Raw genomic sequence first — 19634 nt, forward strand, 5'->3', positions numbered from 1 at the left:
TTTTAATTATTTTCCAACATCGTGCGAAACGTTAACAACATTGATGTACTCAAAGCGATGTGCGTGTGCGGTTAAATTCAAAGACAGATAAATTCCAGCTGAGGAGCCTATGGCACTACATTCTTAATCCAGTTTGTTTAATCTTAAATGTCAAATTTCCTGTTTCAGTATTGTTTATATCTGTTACAGCAACACCTTCGAAGGAAAGGTCGACATAGATGACTTCCTAAATTATTGACAGAAAACTATGAGGATGTGAGTCCTAAGTAAGAGGTGTTAACAAAGAAAACTCATGTATTGACTTCTTGTTATCTTCATTCTCCAGTTATGTTTCAGTGCACTAGGATATATCCCATGGCTTTGATGTGTGAACCTTCACCCTCGTTTCCACACGTGTTGGAGTCATCATGTTTCCCTCCTGTGCCAAACCCGATTCTGGAATCACAGGTGATGCAGTCATTTTCGTTGTTACCAAGGATACCGATTCGAGCTTTACCCAAGTCAATTCTACCACTAGCTGCATTGAACCCTTCCCTGTTACATTTGGGCTGCAAATAGGCCTGAGAACCAATCAGCGTCTTCCACGTGTCACGACCCAGTGACGTTTTTTGGTGTTGCCCATCAGCGATCAGTGAGTACAGAGAGTTGGCCTGCTTGTTGATGACAATAAACTTGATCTGTTGGCCGATCTTCATTCCAAGACAAATCTTGGAGAAGGATGTGTTCCAGTAGGTCGGTAACTTGGTCTCTTGTGTGTCAAACCCAGTCTTCCCTCCAGGAACGTTGTATCCATTTTTATCACTCCAGTACCCCGAGTTGAAATGAAAGGTGTTCTGAGGAAATAGAACAAGAAAAACATATCATTAACTGTCATATATACAAACTAACACATACCCCGCCGTGGATCTTATAATGATATAACACATACATGTTGTATTAACATATAGTCCTAGAGAGATAAGAGAAAGTCGTAGGAATGCTGTATAAGATGAGATGATTTTGTTCGTTATGACGTCATACATAGGCAACCTTGGATGTTAGCTATTTTTTTCTGGAAGTCATAAAATAACGCAAATTTGAGATCAAAATAATCTAAAATGATAGAGAAATGTAAAATGTAAACTGTGTTGACTTTGCAATGTTGCTTACAAAAAGTGATGAAATTCATTAAAATTAAGAAACATCTCAAAAAATATCGAAATTTTCCTTAACCTGCGTATGAAAACGTGATAGCCACGGCGACGTCAAAAATAATAGAATTTCAATTCATCGTGTATATATCAAAGTTTCCAGAAGGTATACGTTTAAGCTAAAGCTTTGTTGTCGAGGAGTAAATCCTCTTTTTAAGATTGTAAAAAAACTGGAAATCATGGGAGTTGTATACTTCCCCTAATAACTCCCTACCCCCATCCCTTCCCCTTCTTGTACGTCTAAGGATCAAAATTACGTTTAACTTAACCTTTGCCTTCTTCGTTTAGACGTTTTAGACTTCTGGTGTTTTGTTTACTTGTGCTGTCGCTTTCGGCGAGTTTCACCATACCTTAGTGCCATCAATCTTCATGACCGGCGTCCATCCCCCATCTCCACATCCAAAATCTCTAAAGTGACAGAGAACGGAAGTTTGTTGTGAATCAACGTCGAGCATTACCAGCTGACTTGCACTTGACCTAGAGATCGTACCAAAAAATAGGTTAAAATTGATGGTGGTCTTCGAAGACTCTTGCTCGTAATATTTTTACCCCCAGAAACAAACTCTTATGTGGCTTAACTCTGCGAATAAAAATCCTCTATACAAAAAAAAAATGTATAAGACAAAATTCGTATAAAAATCATCATGCGAGATTATAACCATTAAAATGAAAGCTATTGGATAGAACTTTCATATGGTACAGTTTATTATGTCGAAAAATATGTTTTCGTCCTAGAAAGAAAACAAATATCGAAAAGGTTTCGCCTAAAGAGCGTTAAAATGGGGTATATGTATGTTACACTAATAGGAGATTAAGAAAGGGTCCATCTGAAATCCATGCAATATTAAAATTTGAGTCTACATCGACCCTCTCAGATTTCCTTTATATTTTGCATGGGGCTACATATTGAGATGATAATGCTGTAGGTAGAATATTATCGCAAAATTCTTTAACGTGTGGAAGATATCGTGGTCAACGTGCCCATGGTCGGTTTTGAGCCAAAAAATACACAAATTTTGACCCATCTTTCGACCAAAATATCTCTGCAAGAATTGAAGCTTTCCATATCAAAACACCACTGTAATTAGTATCACCTAGTACAATTTAAATGATGTCATCAAGATATTTTTTATCGCTCTCTGGTTTGGTAGTAAACCTATTTTAAAAATAAGGTCTTTCGTGCAATGTGTGACACTAGAGATTTTAGGGTAAAATTACGTTTGAATATCGCCGATGCGGCGTTATTCTGATGGTTCCATTAGCCATTATTTTGTAAAACATTTACCAAATAATAAATTAAAGTCAAAAAAAGTATGTTAAGTTCAATCGGCACGTATGATTTTAGCGTACAAAAATGTGCTACATGTGAGCAAAACAAAAACAAGTTCTGAAAGTTTTAGAACGAGTTTCATAACATGATGGATAGGTCGCCTGAGGACGTGAGAAATACCGCTTACATAAATCCAATAAAACTTTTAGCATCTAAAATGGTTCGTGATGTTAATTATCCGGCTATTTAGTGCCCATAAAAACAGACTTACGGCGTGAGAAAAGGTAAACAAGCCACTTGCCATGTTCATCATCGATCGAATTCAAGCGTATCTTCACGTGCAGATTGGAAAGAGAAAACGTCGCTCACTTCTGTCTACCCGGTAGATATAATGTTCACAAACAATTCTGCAAGGATTTAGTTTCCACTTGTCTCGTAAGCGATGGCCTCAGTACTTCACATTTTCATAAGCCTGGCAAGTTACTTTTCACCTGGGCGCCATGTTGTTTTGGACTAGTACCCAGTCTCTCAAGACTTGCCTCAGTGCTCGATCGAAACGCTGGAATGGACCATTGTTTTACTCGAAGCGTAGTATAGTACAGTACAGACGATTTTTTCCGTGGCGCTCTCTGTCCAAACAATTTTTCCAGCTGCATCTTTCTGCAGACAATGTTTTTTGATGTCTTCAAACAATTTATGTGGGCATTTTGCTATTGCAAACAATTTTTTTTCCAGGATTCTTTATCCCACTTGGCCACTCCTCCAAAAAAATAATGACTTTATGTTGCGTCCCTAACTGAATGTTTGATTTATAGTGTGGATGTGAAAACCATTAATGCCAATTGAAAGGTCTTTCAAAGGCCTTGTTAACAAAATCGAACGACCGCGCAGTTCGATTTTGTTAATAACGCGTATAATTACATACCCAATTGGACTTCACTCAGTTCTTATACACTGGGGTTATATCCACCATCTCTCTAGCTCCTGTTCATGCCATATTGCAGATCAATGTGATATATGGAAATGTTAAAGTAGCTTATACACAATATTCCTTTCAAATTAATGAAAACACCAATGAAGTACTAATAAACCTTAAGTGAGGTTCTCTGCGTCGCATCGTGTGTACTACTTCAAAAAGTCCCTGCAACAAGGCATTTATTCGGTGCACCTGCAGCGAATTTGGAAGAGGGAGAATGTAAACTAGTTTTTGAATTCAATACATGACGCTCTCTCATTGGTTAGTTTATATTTTGTCGCAGTGACTTGTCGCAGAAGTGCACACACGCTGCGACAAGGCTGCTTTCACTCATTTTGTCACTGCGATCAGTCGCACGAATTTAAACTGGTTTGAGTTCGTGCCTGGTGCAGCCTCGCCCTCGTGGATCATGTCTTTCGTGCGCTGTCGACATGTGGTCATGCTGACGCGTATATTTGCATTCTGCTCGCTTGCTGCAAGTAGTTTCTTTTTCGTTGCTCTAGCCTTCACTATATCCTTCTTTCTTTCATCCGTGCTCTCCACTGGCTTCGGGCAGTGTGACTTAGGGCTTTTCACAAGTTGCTCCAGATTTCCCAAAAAGTTGCCCGTAATATCTCAAAAAGTTGCGCAAAAGTTGCTCCAAAAATCCAAAAACGTTGCTTCTGATAATAAACGTTGCTCGAAAGTTGCTCCAAAAAATCCAAAACGCTACTTCTAACCAAAAGAATTTTTTCTAAATATATGCTAATTTCCCTTTGAGAGTAAGATCTTCAAAGCAGTTTTATGCAATTTTACAGAAAAAGAAGTATCTAAATAACATATTAAGGGGAATTCCTTTAACTGGGAAAAATCGTGAAGATATCGATGACGTCATGTTTGCTGACGAGTTTTGTAATGTTTTAATGCAGAATGAGCCGAATGTTGAAACGTCTTCAGATGTCCCTCGAAAATCTTCGGCAAACTTTCTAAGTCTTCGGAAACGTTCGTTTTGCCTTAGAACAGCACTCGTATAATCTTCGAAAATCTTCGGTCTGTAAATTGCTCAAAATGCAACAAGTTGCTCGAGAGGAAAAAAGTTGCTCCAAAGGGAAAAAGTTGCTCGAAACATGAAAAAATGCCAAAAAGTTGCCGAGCAACTTGTGGAAAGCCCTAGTGTGACTCAAAGGGCCTCGATAAGGAGCCGGTTTCTATAGCAACCGTCCAAGCACTTACTTCTCAGTCGGGTTTCCGCTTTCGCCTCGGGGCCACTCCGCTGGTGCCTCATCCCTTTTCATTCCCAGCCAAACCCCGCCTTCTATTCGTTGCGTAGCTTAACAGACATTAACGGCAGAGGTCTCGATCCCTGGCGCAGAACAGAAGGACCGTAGACTCTGGGGGCGAGAACGGTTCATTTCATCTCAAGTCTCCGGTGCATGCGCACAATTAAACCGGAACCATAAATGGCCCAGAGGGCAGAGGACGGCCCAGTTCGGTCAAGGCTGACGGAAAATGCGCAAGTTCTGGGAACGAAATTTAATATCTAAACTCGTTTATCAACCGCTGGTTTAGGGGAACGAAGACCCTGGGAACTAGGATCCAGAGCAATTTCAACAAATTTGGAATCACCTGTATCTCTGATAGTGCTCCTACTGATTTCCTAATTTAAAGCTAGAATGACGGACCGACGTATCGACGGAATTAAATATTTGTATTAGTGTAGATTAGCGTGCCTTTTTACAACTCATGATTCGTCTTTGCCTTGACCAGGTTGTTGAAAGTTCATTTTCACTGAAACTCTCATAATCATACTCTTTTCTTCTATTTTGTGTTCCCACTTTTCCTGTAGGCAATCCTTAGAATAAATGTAAATGAGTGAAATACTGTAAATGATCTAATAAACGCCCACTCTCAAATAAACGCCGCGTAGCTAATAAACACCTACCCCCTGAGGTGTAAAGTTTGTATTAGAGGCCCCCACTAATAAACGTCCCGTGTCTAATAGACACCCCTGCTCCCCCCCATCACCCCCCCCCCCTCCCCAATAAAAAAAGAAAAAATATATTCGCCTCAAAATTCAAGTAAACGTTTCATGGAGTAAAAAGCACGCAATTTTCTTTAGTTAGTTAATTTATTTACGGTAAGTCGGTATTAAAGGCTAATTTTTCGATTTCAGATTTTCAAAATTAAAAAAGATGGAAAATTAAAGCCATGGCGATTTGTGGCGTATTGGATCATTTATAGATGACTCAAATACATATTCCATGGCCCCTGAATGTTAGGTCCTTCTTGAAAGCACATAAACGAGGCCATGACGATCGCAATATGATCTGAGTCAGAGTGAAATTTGAGACATGAAATTTGAGATAAAATTCTCAAGTCGGTCTGTCACGCAATCAACTATTGTCGGTGTTCTTCGAAGAACGACAGCACCAAAAACCACTTGTGCCGCAGATTCTCACTGGATGGAAACGATGACTGCATAATTTCTTTGCAGTGGAAACATGTTTTTTATATGTGAACAAAACACGCGACCGAATTCTAAAACAAGTCGGTTTTCATGATCGGTGGATGTTATATTTGATGCCTCGCCGCCAACTTGTTTTGATAACATCTAAAAATTACTATGGTGCTGGCAAATACGACAAAATGCAGCTTACACACCAAGAGGGCGATGCCAAAAACCCTTGAAGGAAATGACTTTTATGCAATGATGCTTGCTTGTGGGGATATCTTTCACATTGGTGCGGTACGACCAGCAGGTCGGTATGACCTTTGTGTTCGTTTGAATTTGTTTAATTTGCTTATTACCAGCCAACGACTTCCAGTAGTTAAAACTACTAACGATTTAAAAGTATTTTTATGCAAAAAGCTTCATAACGATGTTTTACTTCTTATAGCAACATTCTATCTAGTTTATATTTTACAAACTCTGAACTTATCACGATTTCCGTGTTGAGCTCATTTGCATATTGTCACGAAGTTAACACCATTTATTGATGCGAACCTGTAATTCCTCTTAAACTTAACAGAGATTTTATTTGATAAATAGAGACACCATTTCCTTGGCAATCTATTGATACTTTCAAATTCGATTGAAGAAACGCCGCATGTCTACAAACAACGACTTTTGAAACCCCACTTTTTTGATACGAATTGAATAAGGAGATTTGGAATTTTGCTTTCAGCCAAACGCAGCAAATGACACAAGCTTACTGAACGTTTTTCTATTGTTCGGGACTTGACTTGTCTTATGTAAAAGTTTCGTATCATTTCTTTTTATATTTAGCATGTAGCAGGGGATCAAACATGGTGAATATTTTTAGGTCAAATTTAAGTACTTTCCACTGTCTGACAGTTTGATTGACATTTCTCCAAAACAATAAACAATTGAACCAAAATGTTGCACATGGTTAATGTACTAGTGAAGTTACACAAGTGTGCCAAATTTGAGGGAAATCGGTGAGATGCGCTGTAGACTCGCCTGCATGGCTCTCGTGCGGACTCACTCTTAAAATATTAGAAATGCGACTAATACGACTTACTTGTAGATGCTATACAGTTCCTTGCATGTATTTGCAGCTGAAAGTGATATAATATTAGCTTGGTTAAAATTGTATTTGGAGGCGCGTTGGTCGAATGGTTATTTAGCGTGTTGGACTGCGAATCGGGACATCCAGTTTCGGGCCAGACAAGATCTGGGTTGCGGTTTTAGCACTTTACACAGTGCCTCTCTTTATTCAAAAGTATAAATGGAAACTGATAAATGGTTGTGGCAACCTGACAGAATGATGAAACCGGCCGGGGGTAATAAGTGGGAGAAATAATACTCCCTATCTCTGCACGCAGCCAGAGTAAAATGCTGACACTAATAGACCAGTTAGAAGACTGTTAAAAGACTCTAATCTTGCTTTATTTAGCAAGCTACCCAGAGGCTCGTTTGTGTAATCGCATACTGTGAGGTAAAAATCCCTATTAACATGATTCGTATACAAAAGCTAAGATTAATAAAATATATTTAATTAATCTATACATTTCTTCGTCTGTAAAGCGAATACAAGGGAGTTTGTTTGCCCCCATCCCCCCCCCCCCCCCATCCCGCTATTTGTTCTTTGCATTTTACGTTTCGTAGCAATTCTAAAATATAGTCCCCCGGTCCTATTCCCTCCCCGGGGGCAAGGAACTAAGAGAGTCAAATGGCTGGCCTACCTTTCTCACAATATTCTCCAATAAAACCCCCCTCACAGAGACACTTATAAGTTTCATCTTCATAGTTCGTCACACATGCACCTCCGTTTTGGCACGGTGAGGAAGAACAAGGCGACTGTAGTAAGAGCAAATAATTGATTAATAATATTGCAATTCATTTCCTTTAAAAATATATTTTATATGGAATAAATAAATAAATAAATAAATAAATAAATAAATAACGAGAAAAGTGCAAGTTCTACAAGTCCTTGACACATTAAACAATTGTTGTTATTATTAAAATATTTTAATGAATTATTATTGTTATTATTTCCTGGTCTGCAGTTCTCTAGATGACTGTTGGTTACGCGAAATAAAGGAAAACTGTTAAGTTAAAAATGGACCCACCTTGATCCAATAGTGATGCGAACTTTTGTTTTCTTTGTACTCCTGGGAGTTTCTGTATTTATCAGAAGACAGTAACTCACACCAGAGTTTCCTATCGTCCCCTTTGGAGGCGGCCAGGTTCACAGAAAAGCACAAAGGATTGCTGAGGCATTCGTAGGTGCAATCAAGGACGTCATAAACTGTCACTGTTCCAACTCTAGGCACATTCAAATAATTGAACTCGTCTTTAAGGAAAACATGTTGCCGGAAGCTTTTAGAGGAAACGAACGGCGTTGATATATCCTCTTGTTGTAAATAATCCAGTCCTGTGTCGAAAAACAATGAAAACTAATTAACTCGGAGAGGAAGAGCAACAGTGTTGACTCAAGATGTATAATATATGTAAATAGCGGAGCAAATTAAAGTGTCAATTGCTTGGTTGCGTGTATGGATTTTTTATGTGACAACCACTCTTTTTTTCTTTTTTAGTGAGACTTTTGTTTTTAATTAGTTTTTGCCTGCTTATATTTTTCTACATTTTTTTAAAAAAAATAATCAGAGATTTTCTTATATTTTTGGAAAAAATCCAAGATGGCGGATCTAAACTCGTAGATCTTTGACGGAAATGTGTTGCAACGCTTTAGTTGTGTGAGGACGTCATAATTGACAGGTGTTTGCCACAAAAAATAAACATTACTGCTTGCTTTGCACACCTTATAATATTGATTACTATTGTTAGACAAGTTGTTGCCCGGGATTAGCTCTTCCTAATTGAACTCTATAGTTATGCACCAAAGGCTCTGGTTTATTCTGCCTTTCATTGACGCCTCGACTGAACTCTCTCTGGCTTTTACAATTCTCTATCGTTTACAGTTGTTCAGCTTTATTTGTTAGCCTGTTTACAGGAAATTATCTAACATTTTACATCAGTGCAACATTAAGCTAGGCTCGCTACTTCTGGAATCGATTTTCCAGGCTCTGAACCAATGGAGAGGAGCGGTGGTTACCTCAGAAAAACTTCAGAAATAATTGAACGAGTTTTGACTAGACGGATTGGTTATAAGGTTGAATAGCTAATGAGCTTTATGGGAAGGCAGATTTGGGTCAGGTCGGAACCTAGCGAAGCGTGCAAAGGTCTGAGTAATAGCACTGAGATCCATAGCCTTGTGTACGGAGGCGAAAAGCGTAGCAAACAAAAACAACAGGTAAAAACCTAAAATCTGAATGGTGCCTAAAAAGTGCTAGCGAGTGGCAACTGATATCCTGTATTGGTTCTGGTCATCAGATAGTCAACCATTTCTTCTACTGAGGATGGAAAAATCTAATTTCACAATAAGTAGCGCCTTAGCTATATAGGAAACCAAAAGTTTTTAGAGATTCACAGTAAGATCACTATCGCGCTAACAAACAACCACGGGTGGCTAAACCATAGCAGGTGGCCACAACGCTCTAATAAAGTACTAGTTTACTAATGCCTTCTTTTCCAACAACAAATCCTCAAATCCCTTGAAGACAATATCCCATCACCGTAAATTACATCTCAAAATTTAAATTTTCCAACACCAAAAATAAGTTACGACTATCAATAAATAATAAAATACTAAATTATGTGAAATAAATGAACGTGTGTCAAGCAGTAGCAATGAAATATATATGTGATAAATGCAAGTGCGGCCATACTGCTGAAAACCTGAAAAAAACTTTTCAGTCTCTGAGCGGGAATTGAACCCACGACCTTTGCGTTACCGGTACAATGCTCTACCACTGAGCTATCAAAGCCACGAGAGCGGTCGTATATGAGTTAGCCTAGACTTTCACAAAGTCCTTCGACGCGCGGTTTAAGTATGATACTCGGCCGCAGTATATGTAAAAAAAAATGAAAGTGTGTGAATATGTGTAAAGCTTCATTGTCTGCTTTTACACTGTAAGATGTTTTACACCGTAGCGTAAATACTTCTGGAGATGTACGTAAACTTTACAGACCTTTATTCCAAAGTGGATAAGTAAATGATGGTTGTCTGTTGTCAAAATGGTTCACAGGTATGAATTTATGTATGTATAAACAGTTACTCAAGGTGTTATTTTATGGAATAGTTTACCAGCTAAATATAAAGTAATCAAAACTCCGTTAAAAACATATATTTAGCAAGAATTACTTTCAAATTTATCCCGAAATTAGCAGTAAAAAGGTATTATCCTCATTATGTACAATAGTATTGAATTGACACAATTGCGAAATTATTAAGAACATTTATTTACATTAGTCCAGCGGCTTAGCTCAATATTTTAGTTGAATTGTGCACTTTTTGATACAAGCATGAAATTTGGCACACTGAAAGAGGTCACCAACAGAAGTTTTTATAGATATAGTGCCAAGTCCGAAAAACGCCAGTTTCCATGGAAACGGTAATTTTTTAAAATCAATGAAATTTCGTGAAATATTTGTACTATTATGTCAGGTAGTGATACCAAGTCGCACGTACAAAATTATTTTTCTTCTGTTAGCTAACGGCGAACGCTGGCCTCGGGAAATGAATCGCGAGAGACCAGGACGCTTGCGCAAAATGAAAGACGCGAGGATTGTTTAGCGAGCGAGAATTGATTAGCACTTGAATGCTTGTAATCCTGCAAAGTTTGGTGTTTGTATCAAAAATCGCACAATTCAGAAGCTAAGCCGCTGGACTGCATCCTTTCTTGACGCCTAACTAAATGCCACATATATAACGGAAGACCATTATAAGAGAGCTTGCTTACGTTCTCCCAGCCCAAGTTTTGTTAAATTAGTATGTTGTAAATGATGTTATGACAAAAAAATATACATCTTCTATTCCGTACCTCTATAGCGGTAACATGTTGCACAATTTCCCTGGATAACAGTGAAGGAAGTCGCTGCTACAGGTCTTAGCAACATGAGCTCTCACGTGTACCGACATTTGAATTCAAATAACATTTCAATTTGAATAACATTGTAACATTTAAATTTGAATTACATTACAATACCAAACATTCTGGAACTTTGGACTTGTGATGTTCGTTTCACAGTCCCCGAAAAACTATCCAAAATCTAGCTGCAGAAAAACATGTGTGAAACCTTTCTATCGTTCTGTTGCCAAAATGAGCTAATGAAGAATTGCTTGTCCACAAGTTAAATGCATTTTCCGTCAGTTTTTATAGAAAATGGCAATTTCCAACTACCCCCTTCAAATCAAGGAGAGACAAGTATAAGTGTCATCAGCGTGCTTGTACGCATATACTTGCATAAGGTATACCAAAGTGAACCCAATGGGGAGTTCAGGTCAGGTTATATTGCATAAAAAGTAGGTTTAATCACTAACCTTCGTTTTCAGCTACGATGCAGCGAATGCAAACTCCCCAAAGAATAAACGCAGAGATTAGAGTCAGCACTAAAGAGCAATAGTATTGCATTTTAAGAAGCACATAAGAGAACTTCGACGAAATCACGCATTAGTTCACAGCCGCAACTAATGACAAGCTCTTCCTGCCGCTGATAATTCGTCATGGTCATGAAAGCTTCACAGCACATTACTAGTAATTTATTATTCATAACAGTAATCCTAATGATAACTCTCGGCTTCCTTTAGGCGATATTAACGTTTCATAGCAGTAATCCTTACATATTGAAACTCTACTTTTGGTTATAACTTTCGGCTTCCGAAAGCCGATATTAAGACTATATAGTTAAGCTTTAAGGGACTAGCCCCGATGGCGCGACACAATTTGAAAAAAGGATTGTCAAATCGTCTGGTTCAGTTTTACACTTTGGGGGGGGGGGGGGGATTTTTTCATTTTTTTATTTACTATTTTTAAATTAACAATTCATCACTTCAAGACTACATTACAATACATTATCGTTTGAAGTGAAAAAAAACATAATTACAAATATATTACTTAAAAAGGAAACACTACATCACCTACAACACAATATAATGCTCATTATTATAGCCTCATAACCTCATTTAAAATACTTAATATTGGCATACACAAACAGTCATATGCACACACACATTTCATCCCGAACAAACAAACCTGACCTTGATGTGTTCAAAAATACAGCTGGAAATCACACCTATTTATACACTTTAGGTACAGGTGCAACTTACGGTTTTAATTGTTCGCTTTCAAGAATTTATTCCATTTTTTCGTATAATCAGAAAATGTATTATTAGACTTAGCTATCTCTCTTTTGAGGTTGCGGATATTTCTTAGCCAATTAATAAAAGAGGAAAAGTGTTTTTACATCTGCATGGATACAAATATTGCTTAGCAATTAATAATACGTGGTTTACAAATAACTCGTCATCGCATTTTGGCTTTCCTAGAATAATTTCTCTGATGCTAAACGGTTGCCGATTATACAATGACCTCAGCCCAAAATTCCTTAGCATAATTACAAGATATTAATAAATGCTCGAGGGATTCGTTTTCGTCACCACAAAAGGAACATGCTGGAGAGTGTATAACACCAATTTTATAAAGAAAATCATTTGTCGGAAGATACTGAATTGACAATTTAAATTGAATTGTAATATTTGATAAAGAACATAAAACAATTGAAAATAACCATTTGTTTTCAAGGTTAAAATTGAACCAAACACTACCACACTAATGAAATCGTCTAGCGAGGTTTCGTAGCAAGCTATCTACTATCCGGTTTTGACCGCGTAAACTGAGGTTTCTTGACTTTTACGGTCCAATCCAAGTCGTACACAGTACATTAAATTCAAAGAGAAGTTGGCCACGGCTATTTTTAACCCTATTCAGACCGGGGGGGGGGGGCTTTTGAGGCCCGCGCTGACTTTGAACTTTTATAACTTTTTTAAGGTTAAACCAAACGCTGCCAAACTTTCTGACTTTTCCTAAAATTTATCTGGCAATAATTTGGTGGGGTTGGATGACATGTCAGGAACTTGACATCACCATGGCAACGGCATTTTGACAGGCATGTTTTCCCAAATTTGTAATTTTGCGTGTTTCTGTTAATAAAAATCAACTTAAATGGAATTATTTTTACATTTTTACGGGTCTAAAGCACATTTTTATTTATTTTGAGTACTTTGCAGTGATTTTGGGTGGTTTTCTGGCATTTTGGAAAAATTTTGAAATCCAAGATGGCGGATCCAAGATGGCGGCTGTTTTGACATCATCATGTAATCGCCACGTGATGTGACGTCACCATCCCACGTGACGTATACCAAAATAAAGAGTTTCGGACATACAATACATCCTATAAGTTTCATGGTGATTGCTTAAATATTCTGGAAGATACATAGGGGGGGGCTTCCGAAGCCCCCCCCCCCCGGTCTGAGAAGGTCCAAAAAAGCCCGGTCTGAATAGGGTTAATCATTTGCCAGCAGCGTGCGAAACAAAAATTGATGTACTCCATTCGGTATGCGTGTGCAGTGCAAACAATTGACCGTCAGAGAAAATCCAGCTGAGGAGTTTGGCACTACATCCTTAATCCAGATTGTTTAATATCGGATGTCCAATTTTCCTGTGTCAGTATTGTTTACATAATTTTTACAAAGCAACACCTTCGAAGGAAAGGTCATCCCAGATGACTTTCTAAATTATTGACAGAAAAAGTGAACTTTTGCGTTAACTAAGAGCACTTTTGTATTGACTAGTTGTTTTTTTTTTCTTTTCACTGGACTAAAATGTATCCCATGGTTTTGATGTGTGAACCTCCACCCTCATTTCCACACGTGTTAGTATCATCATGTCGCCCTCCTGTGCCAAACCCGATTCTGGAATCACATTGATAACAGTCATTCTCGTTGTTACCAAGGTAACCGATCCGAGCTTTACCCAACGTGGTATCACCGCTAGCTGCATTGAACCCTTCCTTGTTACAGTTGGGCTGCAAATAGGCCTGTGAACCAATCAGCGTCTTCCACGTGTCACGACCCAGTGAGGTGGCGCGGTATTCCCCATCAGCGATCAGTGAATACAGAGAGTTGGCCTGCTTGTTGATGACAATGAAGTTGATCTGTTGGCTGATCTTCATACCAAGACAAATCTTGGAAAAGGATGTGTTCCAGTAGGTCGGTAACTTGGTTTCATGTGTGTCAAACCCAGTCTCCCCTCCAGGAAGGTTGAATTCATTCTGTTCGCTCCAGTATCCCGAGTTATAATGAAAGGTGCTCTGAAAAAAATAGAACAAGGACAGAAAAAAGAGATCATTAACCTTCATACACACGGACGAACACATACCGTGGTTTTAATATGAAACAACGAACACTTGTTGTATTGAGTAGAAAATTCTGAGCATGCTGTATAAGATGAGACAGTTTTTTGTTCGTTATGACATCATACGTAGTCATCCGCCACCTCGGATCCCGCAGATGACTTTGCTAAGACAACGTCGAAAATAATGGAATTTAAATTCAACGTGGACACATCAAATTTTCTACAAGGGACGAGTTAAAAACTTGAGTCATAAACTAGATTAACTTTTGACTCTGACTTCATCTCGTCCCTAATGGAAACTTTGATGTGGTTTCCATGCTGAATTGAAACTCCATTTATTTTGAAGTTTTCGTGGCAATCATGTTATCACATGCAGGTTAAGGCAAATTTCGACTTGAGACGATTCATCATTTTAATAACTTTTGCAGTTGTTGTAAGCAACAATTCACGATTAGCACAGTTTGCATTCTTCTATCATTTTGGATGAATTTTATCTCAAATTTGCGTTAATTTAGAACTTTCAAAAATAATTCTAACGCCCTCCAGGTTAGTTTTTAACGTTTAAGTGTCAAGGAGTAAATCTCCATTTAAATTAAATCTGCGAAATAACCTGGAGGGCGTTGGTATGGTATCCATCTTCTAATCACTTACCACCCCCACGCCTTCTTCTTCTTGTACGTCCGAGGTTTACAAATTACGTTTTACTTAATCTTCGCTCTCTCCGTTTAGAAGCTTTAATTTTCTATTGTTTTTTTTTAAAAAAACTTGTGCTGTCGCTTTCCATGAAGTTTAACTCTACCTTAAATAAATCTTGAACTCAGATATGTATACAATGTTCATGTGCTCTACATAACAGACAAATAAGCAACAGTTTTCCAATATGGTTGAAGAAGCGGGAGGATGTGTTTTGAAGACCACGTTGCATTTTAAAAAGTTCATAGCTATTTGAACTTTTTAATTAGTGTTTAAAAACAATAATTAATGTTATATTAATTATTGTGATAGTTAAAATCAACAAAGGCTGACATTACTCTACTAAGAACACCATTGATAGCATTCATGGATGACATCACTGTACTTGCAAAGTCTACGAACGCAGCACAAAGAGAGAACAGAGAGAGATTCGCTTCTCAGTAGCTAGAGACACTATACACACTGTGAGAGAACAACCGGTGAAGAGTCTAGGGAGATGGTAGAAGGGCACACTGAGTGACCGTCACCAAGGAGCAGAGGAGATCCTGCAAAAGGCATTGGAAGGCATCAAGGCTATCGATAAGACTAGACTACACCAGCTCTTTTGAAGCCTCCTTAGAGAGGGGCCCCGCCATGACAGAAGGCAGTTGAGGAGTAGGGGCCTAAAATATATCTAAGAAATACTTTTATCCTTGTTTTTTTTATTTTTCAGAATAAGAAATTAGATGAGGATAAATGTCATACCTTGCTGCCATCAACCTTCATGACCGGCGTCCATCCCCCATCTCCACATCCAAAATCTCCAAAGTGACAGAGAACGGAAGTTAGTTGTGAATCAACGTCGAGCATAACCAGCTGACTTGCACTTGACCTAGAAATCGTACAAAAACAACTTAGCGGGATTGCATGCACATGAATGCCAATTTTAGCCGCTGGGTTTACTGGCAATATCTCGTTAACATTTCAAGCTAATTTCTGGTTGATTTTGAAGGATTTGTTGGAGAAGGAGTTGTAAATTTTATAGAAATAAGAAAAATTGAATACATAATGTAAATTGAAAGTTAGAATTTAAAGTTGAACATTAGACGGACACCGAATCAGTCCTCTAAAATCCTGAGGTGCTCTTGCGTGCTCTGTTTTCTTCCCCTTCTTTAAACCTGTTACAGTTTCGATCAAATTTACATTTATCCCCTGCCGGGGAAACTTTACTTCCGGAAAAACCCTCATGTGCCTTAAATTCTGCGGATAAAATTCTGATGTAATTACAACCATTCAAATGAAAGCTATCGCATAGAAATAGGGTACGTGCATGTTAGACTAATAGGGGATTAAAATGGTAGAAATATTATGACTTACTTGTATGTGTTATACAGTTCCTTGCATGACTTTGCAACTAAAATGGATATAATATTAGCTTTGTTAAAATGGAATTAGGAGGTGGGATGGTTATTTAGCATGTTGGACTACGGATCGAGACATCCAGTTTCGGGTCAGATAAGACTTATGGTAACGCACTTTAAGCGCCTTAAAGTGCACCTGTTTATCCAGAAGTATAAACGAACAACACGTGTAAATGGTTGGGGCAACCAAATAAAATGATAAGAGGGTAACCGAGGGTAAAAAGTGGGAGTAGCAACACTCCATATCTCTACACGTTAATGGAGTGAAATGCTGACACTAACGATCCATTTAATTTGGCTTACTTAGCAAGCTTCCGGGAAAAGTTGTTTGTGTAATCGCACACCATGAGACGAAAATCGCAATCACTTCATTCGTACGCAAAAAATTAATAATCATAGATTAATAATCCTATAAAATATGTTGATCTATACATATCTCTACTCATCTCTTCGTCTATAAAACGAATACAAGGGAGTTTGTTTGCCCCCCCCCCCCCCACCCAAAAAAAACTCTACCCCCTTCCCGCTCAACGGAGGAAAGGATTGTCAGTTAGGATAATCAGTTATCTACGTTTCGTAAATTTTAGAACGTACGTATTCTTATTTCTTACTAACATGACAGGCCTACCTTTCTCACAATATTCTCCAATAAAACTCCTCTCACAGAGACACTTATAAGTGTTATCTTCGTAGTTCGTCACACATGCACCTCCGTTTTGGCACGGTGAGGAAGAACAAGGCGACTGTAGTAGAGCAAATAATTGATTAATAAGAGTGCAATTCATTTCTTTTAAAATATATTTTATATGGAATTAAATAAATAATGCGGACAGAGCAAGTTTTTCAAGTTCTTGGCACACTTATGGTTCCGATTATTCGCAGTAGACACACAGGAAGTTGAGTTGTTGTTGCTTTTTGATGTTGTCGTTGGTCACGTGAAATTGCCTTAACCCTATTCAGACCGGGCTTTTTTGGACCTTCTCTGACCGGTATGTAACTTCCAGAATATTTAAGCAATCACAATGAAACTTATAGGATGCATTTTATGTCCAAACATCTTTCTTTTGGTATACGTCACGTAGGATTGTGACGTCACATCACGTGACAATTACATCATGATGTCGAAACAGCCGCCTTCTTGGATCCGCCATCTTGGATTTCAAAACTTTTCCAAAATGCCAGAAAACCACCCAAAATTACTGCAAAGTACTCAAAAACAATAAAAAGGTTCTTTAAACCCGTAAAAATGTAAAAATAATTCCATTTAAGCTGATTTTTATTAACAGAAACACGCAAAATAACAAATTTGGGAAAACATGCCTGTCAAAATGCCGTTGCCATGGAGATGTCAAGTTTATGACACATCATCCAACCCTACCAAATTATTGCCAGGTAAATGTTAGGAAAACTCAGAAAGTTTGGCAGCGTTTGGTTGAATCTTAAAAAAGTTATTAGAGTTCAAAGTCAGCGCGGGCCTCAAAAGCCCCCCCCCCCCCCCCACCCCGCCCCGGTCTGGATAGTGTTAAGTATTAGATAAAAGGAAAACTGCTGAAAATCGACCCACCTTGATCCAATAGTGATGCGAGCTCTTGTTTCCTTTGTACTCGGTGGGGCTTCGGTACTTATCAGAAGACAGGAACTCGCACCAAAGTTTTCCATCGGCTCCTTTGGAGGCGGCCAGGTTCACCGAAAAGCACAAAGGATTGCTGAGGCATTCAAAGGTACAATCAACGACGTCGCAAACTGCCACTGCTCCAACTCTAGGCACATTCAAATAATTAAACTCATCTTTTAGGAAAACACGTTGCCGAAAACTTTGAGAGAAAACAAAGGGCCTGGATATAGAACTCTCTTGTTGAAAATGATCTCCTCCTGTGTTGAAAAAAATATTAATTAATGAACTCGAAAAAGAAGTGCAAAGTTTGTAAGTAGTGTTACTAAACATGGGGGCTTAAATACCCTAGTAAACCACCAAAAACTTTAACAAACCAATCAGGTAAAACGCCTTGTTTACTTCAGTTCAGATTTAAGTCGTGCTTAACCAACCCTTAAAAACTTTTTTTAGTAATAAAATTGAGTTTCAGGATTATAACGTAAGTAAAAAGGACTCTCTTTTTTTCAAATAAAGCCCTTGGCGTTATTCAAAGCCCTCCAAATTTTCCATCGAAAGTTCTATCTAGGTAATTACCCAATACTGACAGAATTTAGTCACCTTTCCACAGAACAAATTTCGGGGAACATTTTTATGTGTCAATTGCTTCGTCGCGTGCTTTGATATTTCTGTGACAACCACTGAATGTTGGTTTCATTTACATTTTTTTAGTAAAACTTTTGCTTTAAATTAATTTCTGCATGCTTGGGTTTCAGTTTTTTAGACTTTTTCTAAAAAAAAATTAAGAGATTAAGTTAAATTTTTGGTAAAAATCCAAGATGGCGGATCCAAAATGGTAGACTTTTGAAATATAAGGCAACGCTTTAGGCGTGCGGGGACGAGGACGTCATAATTGACAGGTGATTGCCATTAAAATAAACATTATATTACTGGCTGCTTTACAAACCCTATAGTTTCAAGTATTGGAGATATATGTAAACGTGCTGACCCTTATTTTAAAACGGTTAAGTAAACAAGTTGTCCCGAGAAAGGTTATTCTACCGTTTACAGGCCAGGACAGGGCAAACATATATATTCAGATTCTAGCCCAATATATTTGTAATTTCTTTTTTCTTGCGGACGCCGAGGCGGCCTTTCTAGATATATGTGTAAGGGCAGTACTAACAAGGGGTCATGTTAGAGGGACATGTCGCAGTGACATGAATTAGCGACAAAATTGTGCACTGTTTACAGGTCTTCACACGAAGGAACATAAGGCAGGGACAAAATCACAACATGTATACATGTACACACAAAAAAAATTAAGCGGGAACATGTTACGTGATTAATGTTGCGGGATTTAACAAACCAATCAGGTAAAACGCCTTGTTTACTTCAGTTTAGATTTTAGTCGTGCTTAACCAACCCTTAAAAACTTTTTTTTAGTAAACAAAATTGAGTTTCAGGATTATAGCGTTAGAGAAAACGACTCTCTCTTTTTTTCAAATAAAGCCCTTGGCATTGTTACAGTGAATGAAGTCGCTGCTACATGACTCAGCAACATGACCCTCGCGTGTACCGACATTTAAATTTAAATTACTCTGTAATATCGAAAATTCTAGGACTTTCGCATTTTGATGCTTGTGTAAACATAGCCGAAATCCAGCTGCCGAAAATCATTTTTAAGTACTTCTATCCTCCTGTTGCCAAAGCGAGCTGCTGAAACTTTTTCCACGAGTTGAATCTTATTTTCCGC

The 19634-nt window shown here is 38.2% G+C and overlaps 2 protein-coding genes across 3 annotated transcripts; both read right to left on the bottom strand.

The window, feature by feature from the left end:
• Nucleotides 1-332: 332 nt before the first annotated feature.
• Nucleotides 333-10898, bottom strand: LOC144635583 (uncharacterized). Its single transcript, XM_078494675.1, has 6 exons — nt 10823-10898; nt 8009-8313; nt 7622-7736; nt 6958-6994; nt 1541-1667; nt 333-833 (listed from the first exon to the last, which is right to left on the bottom strand). Exons 1-6 carry the CDS (start codon nt 10896-10898, stop codon nt 333-335), a joined length of 1161 nt encoding a protein of 386 aa, XP_078350801.1.
• A 2670-nt stretch (nt 10899-13568) lies between these two features.
• On the bottom strand, nt 13569-17010 carry LOC144636075 (putative skeletal organic matrix protein 5). 2 transcript variants are annotated; one of them, XM_078495218.1, is made up of 4 exons: nt 16916-16968; nt 16244-16280; nt 15632-15758; nt 13569-14150 (listed from the first exon to the last, which is right to left on the bottom strand). In XM_078495218.1, the coding sequence occupies exons 3-4, from the start codon at nt 15734-15736 to the stop codon at nt 13650-13652; spliced, it is 606 nt and encodes a 201-aa protein (XP_078351344.1). In that variant the 5' UTR covers nt 15737-15758; nt 16244-16280; nt 16916-16968; the 3' UTR covers nt 13569-13649. The 2 variants fall into 2 exon arrangements, with proteins under 2 accessions (XP_078351344.1, XP_078351345.1); XM_078495219.1 differs by lacking the exon at nt 16244-16280 and having other exon boundaries at nt 16916-17010.
• Between the last annotated feature and the right edge of the window lie 2624 nt (nt 17011-19634).

This window comes from Oculina patagonica, chromosome 13 (genome assembly GCF_052425735.1).
Source record: "Oculina patagonica isolate OP01 chromosome 13, crgOcupat, whole genome shotgun sequence".
NCBI classification, from domain to species: domain Eukaryota; kingdom Metazoa; phylum Cnidaria; class Anthozoa; order Scleractinia; family Oculinidae; genus Oculina; species Oculina patagonica.

Excerpts from the sequence above, each read along its gene's own strand:
- LOC144635583 (XM_078494675.1), bottom strand. The coding sequence starts at position 10,898 with ATGTTGCTAAGACCTGTAGCAGCGACTTCCTTCACTGTTATCCAGGGA. Across the intron at positions 8,314-10,822 it reads AACATGTTACCGCTATAGAG|GACTGGATTATTTACAACAA; the intron begins GTACGGAATAGA and ends TTTTCGACACAG. Across the intron at positions 834-1,540 it reads TGAAGATTGATGGCACTAAG|AACACCTTTCATTTCAACTC; the intron begins GTATGGTGAAAC and ends CTATTTCCTCAG.
- LOC144636075 (XM_078495219.1), bottom strand. The coding sequence starts at position 15,736 with ATGCTCGACGTTGATTCACAACTAACTTCCGTTCTCTGTCACTTTGGA. Across the intron at positions 14,151-15,631 it reads TGAAGGTTGATGGCAGCAAG|AGCACCTTTCATTATAACTC; the intron begins GTATGACATTTA and ends TATTTTTTTCAG.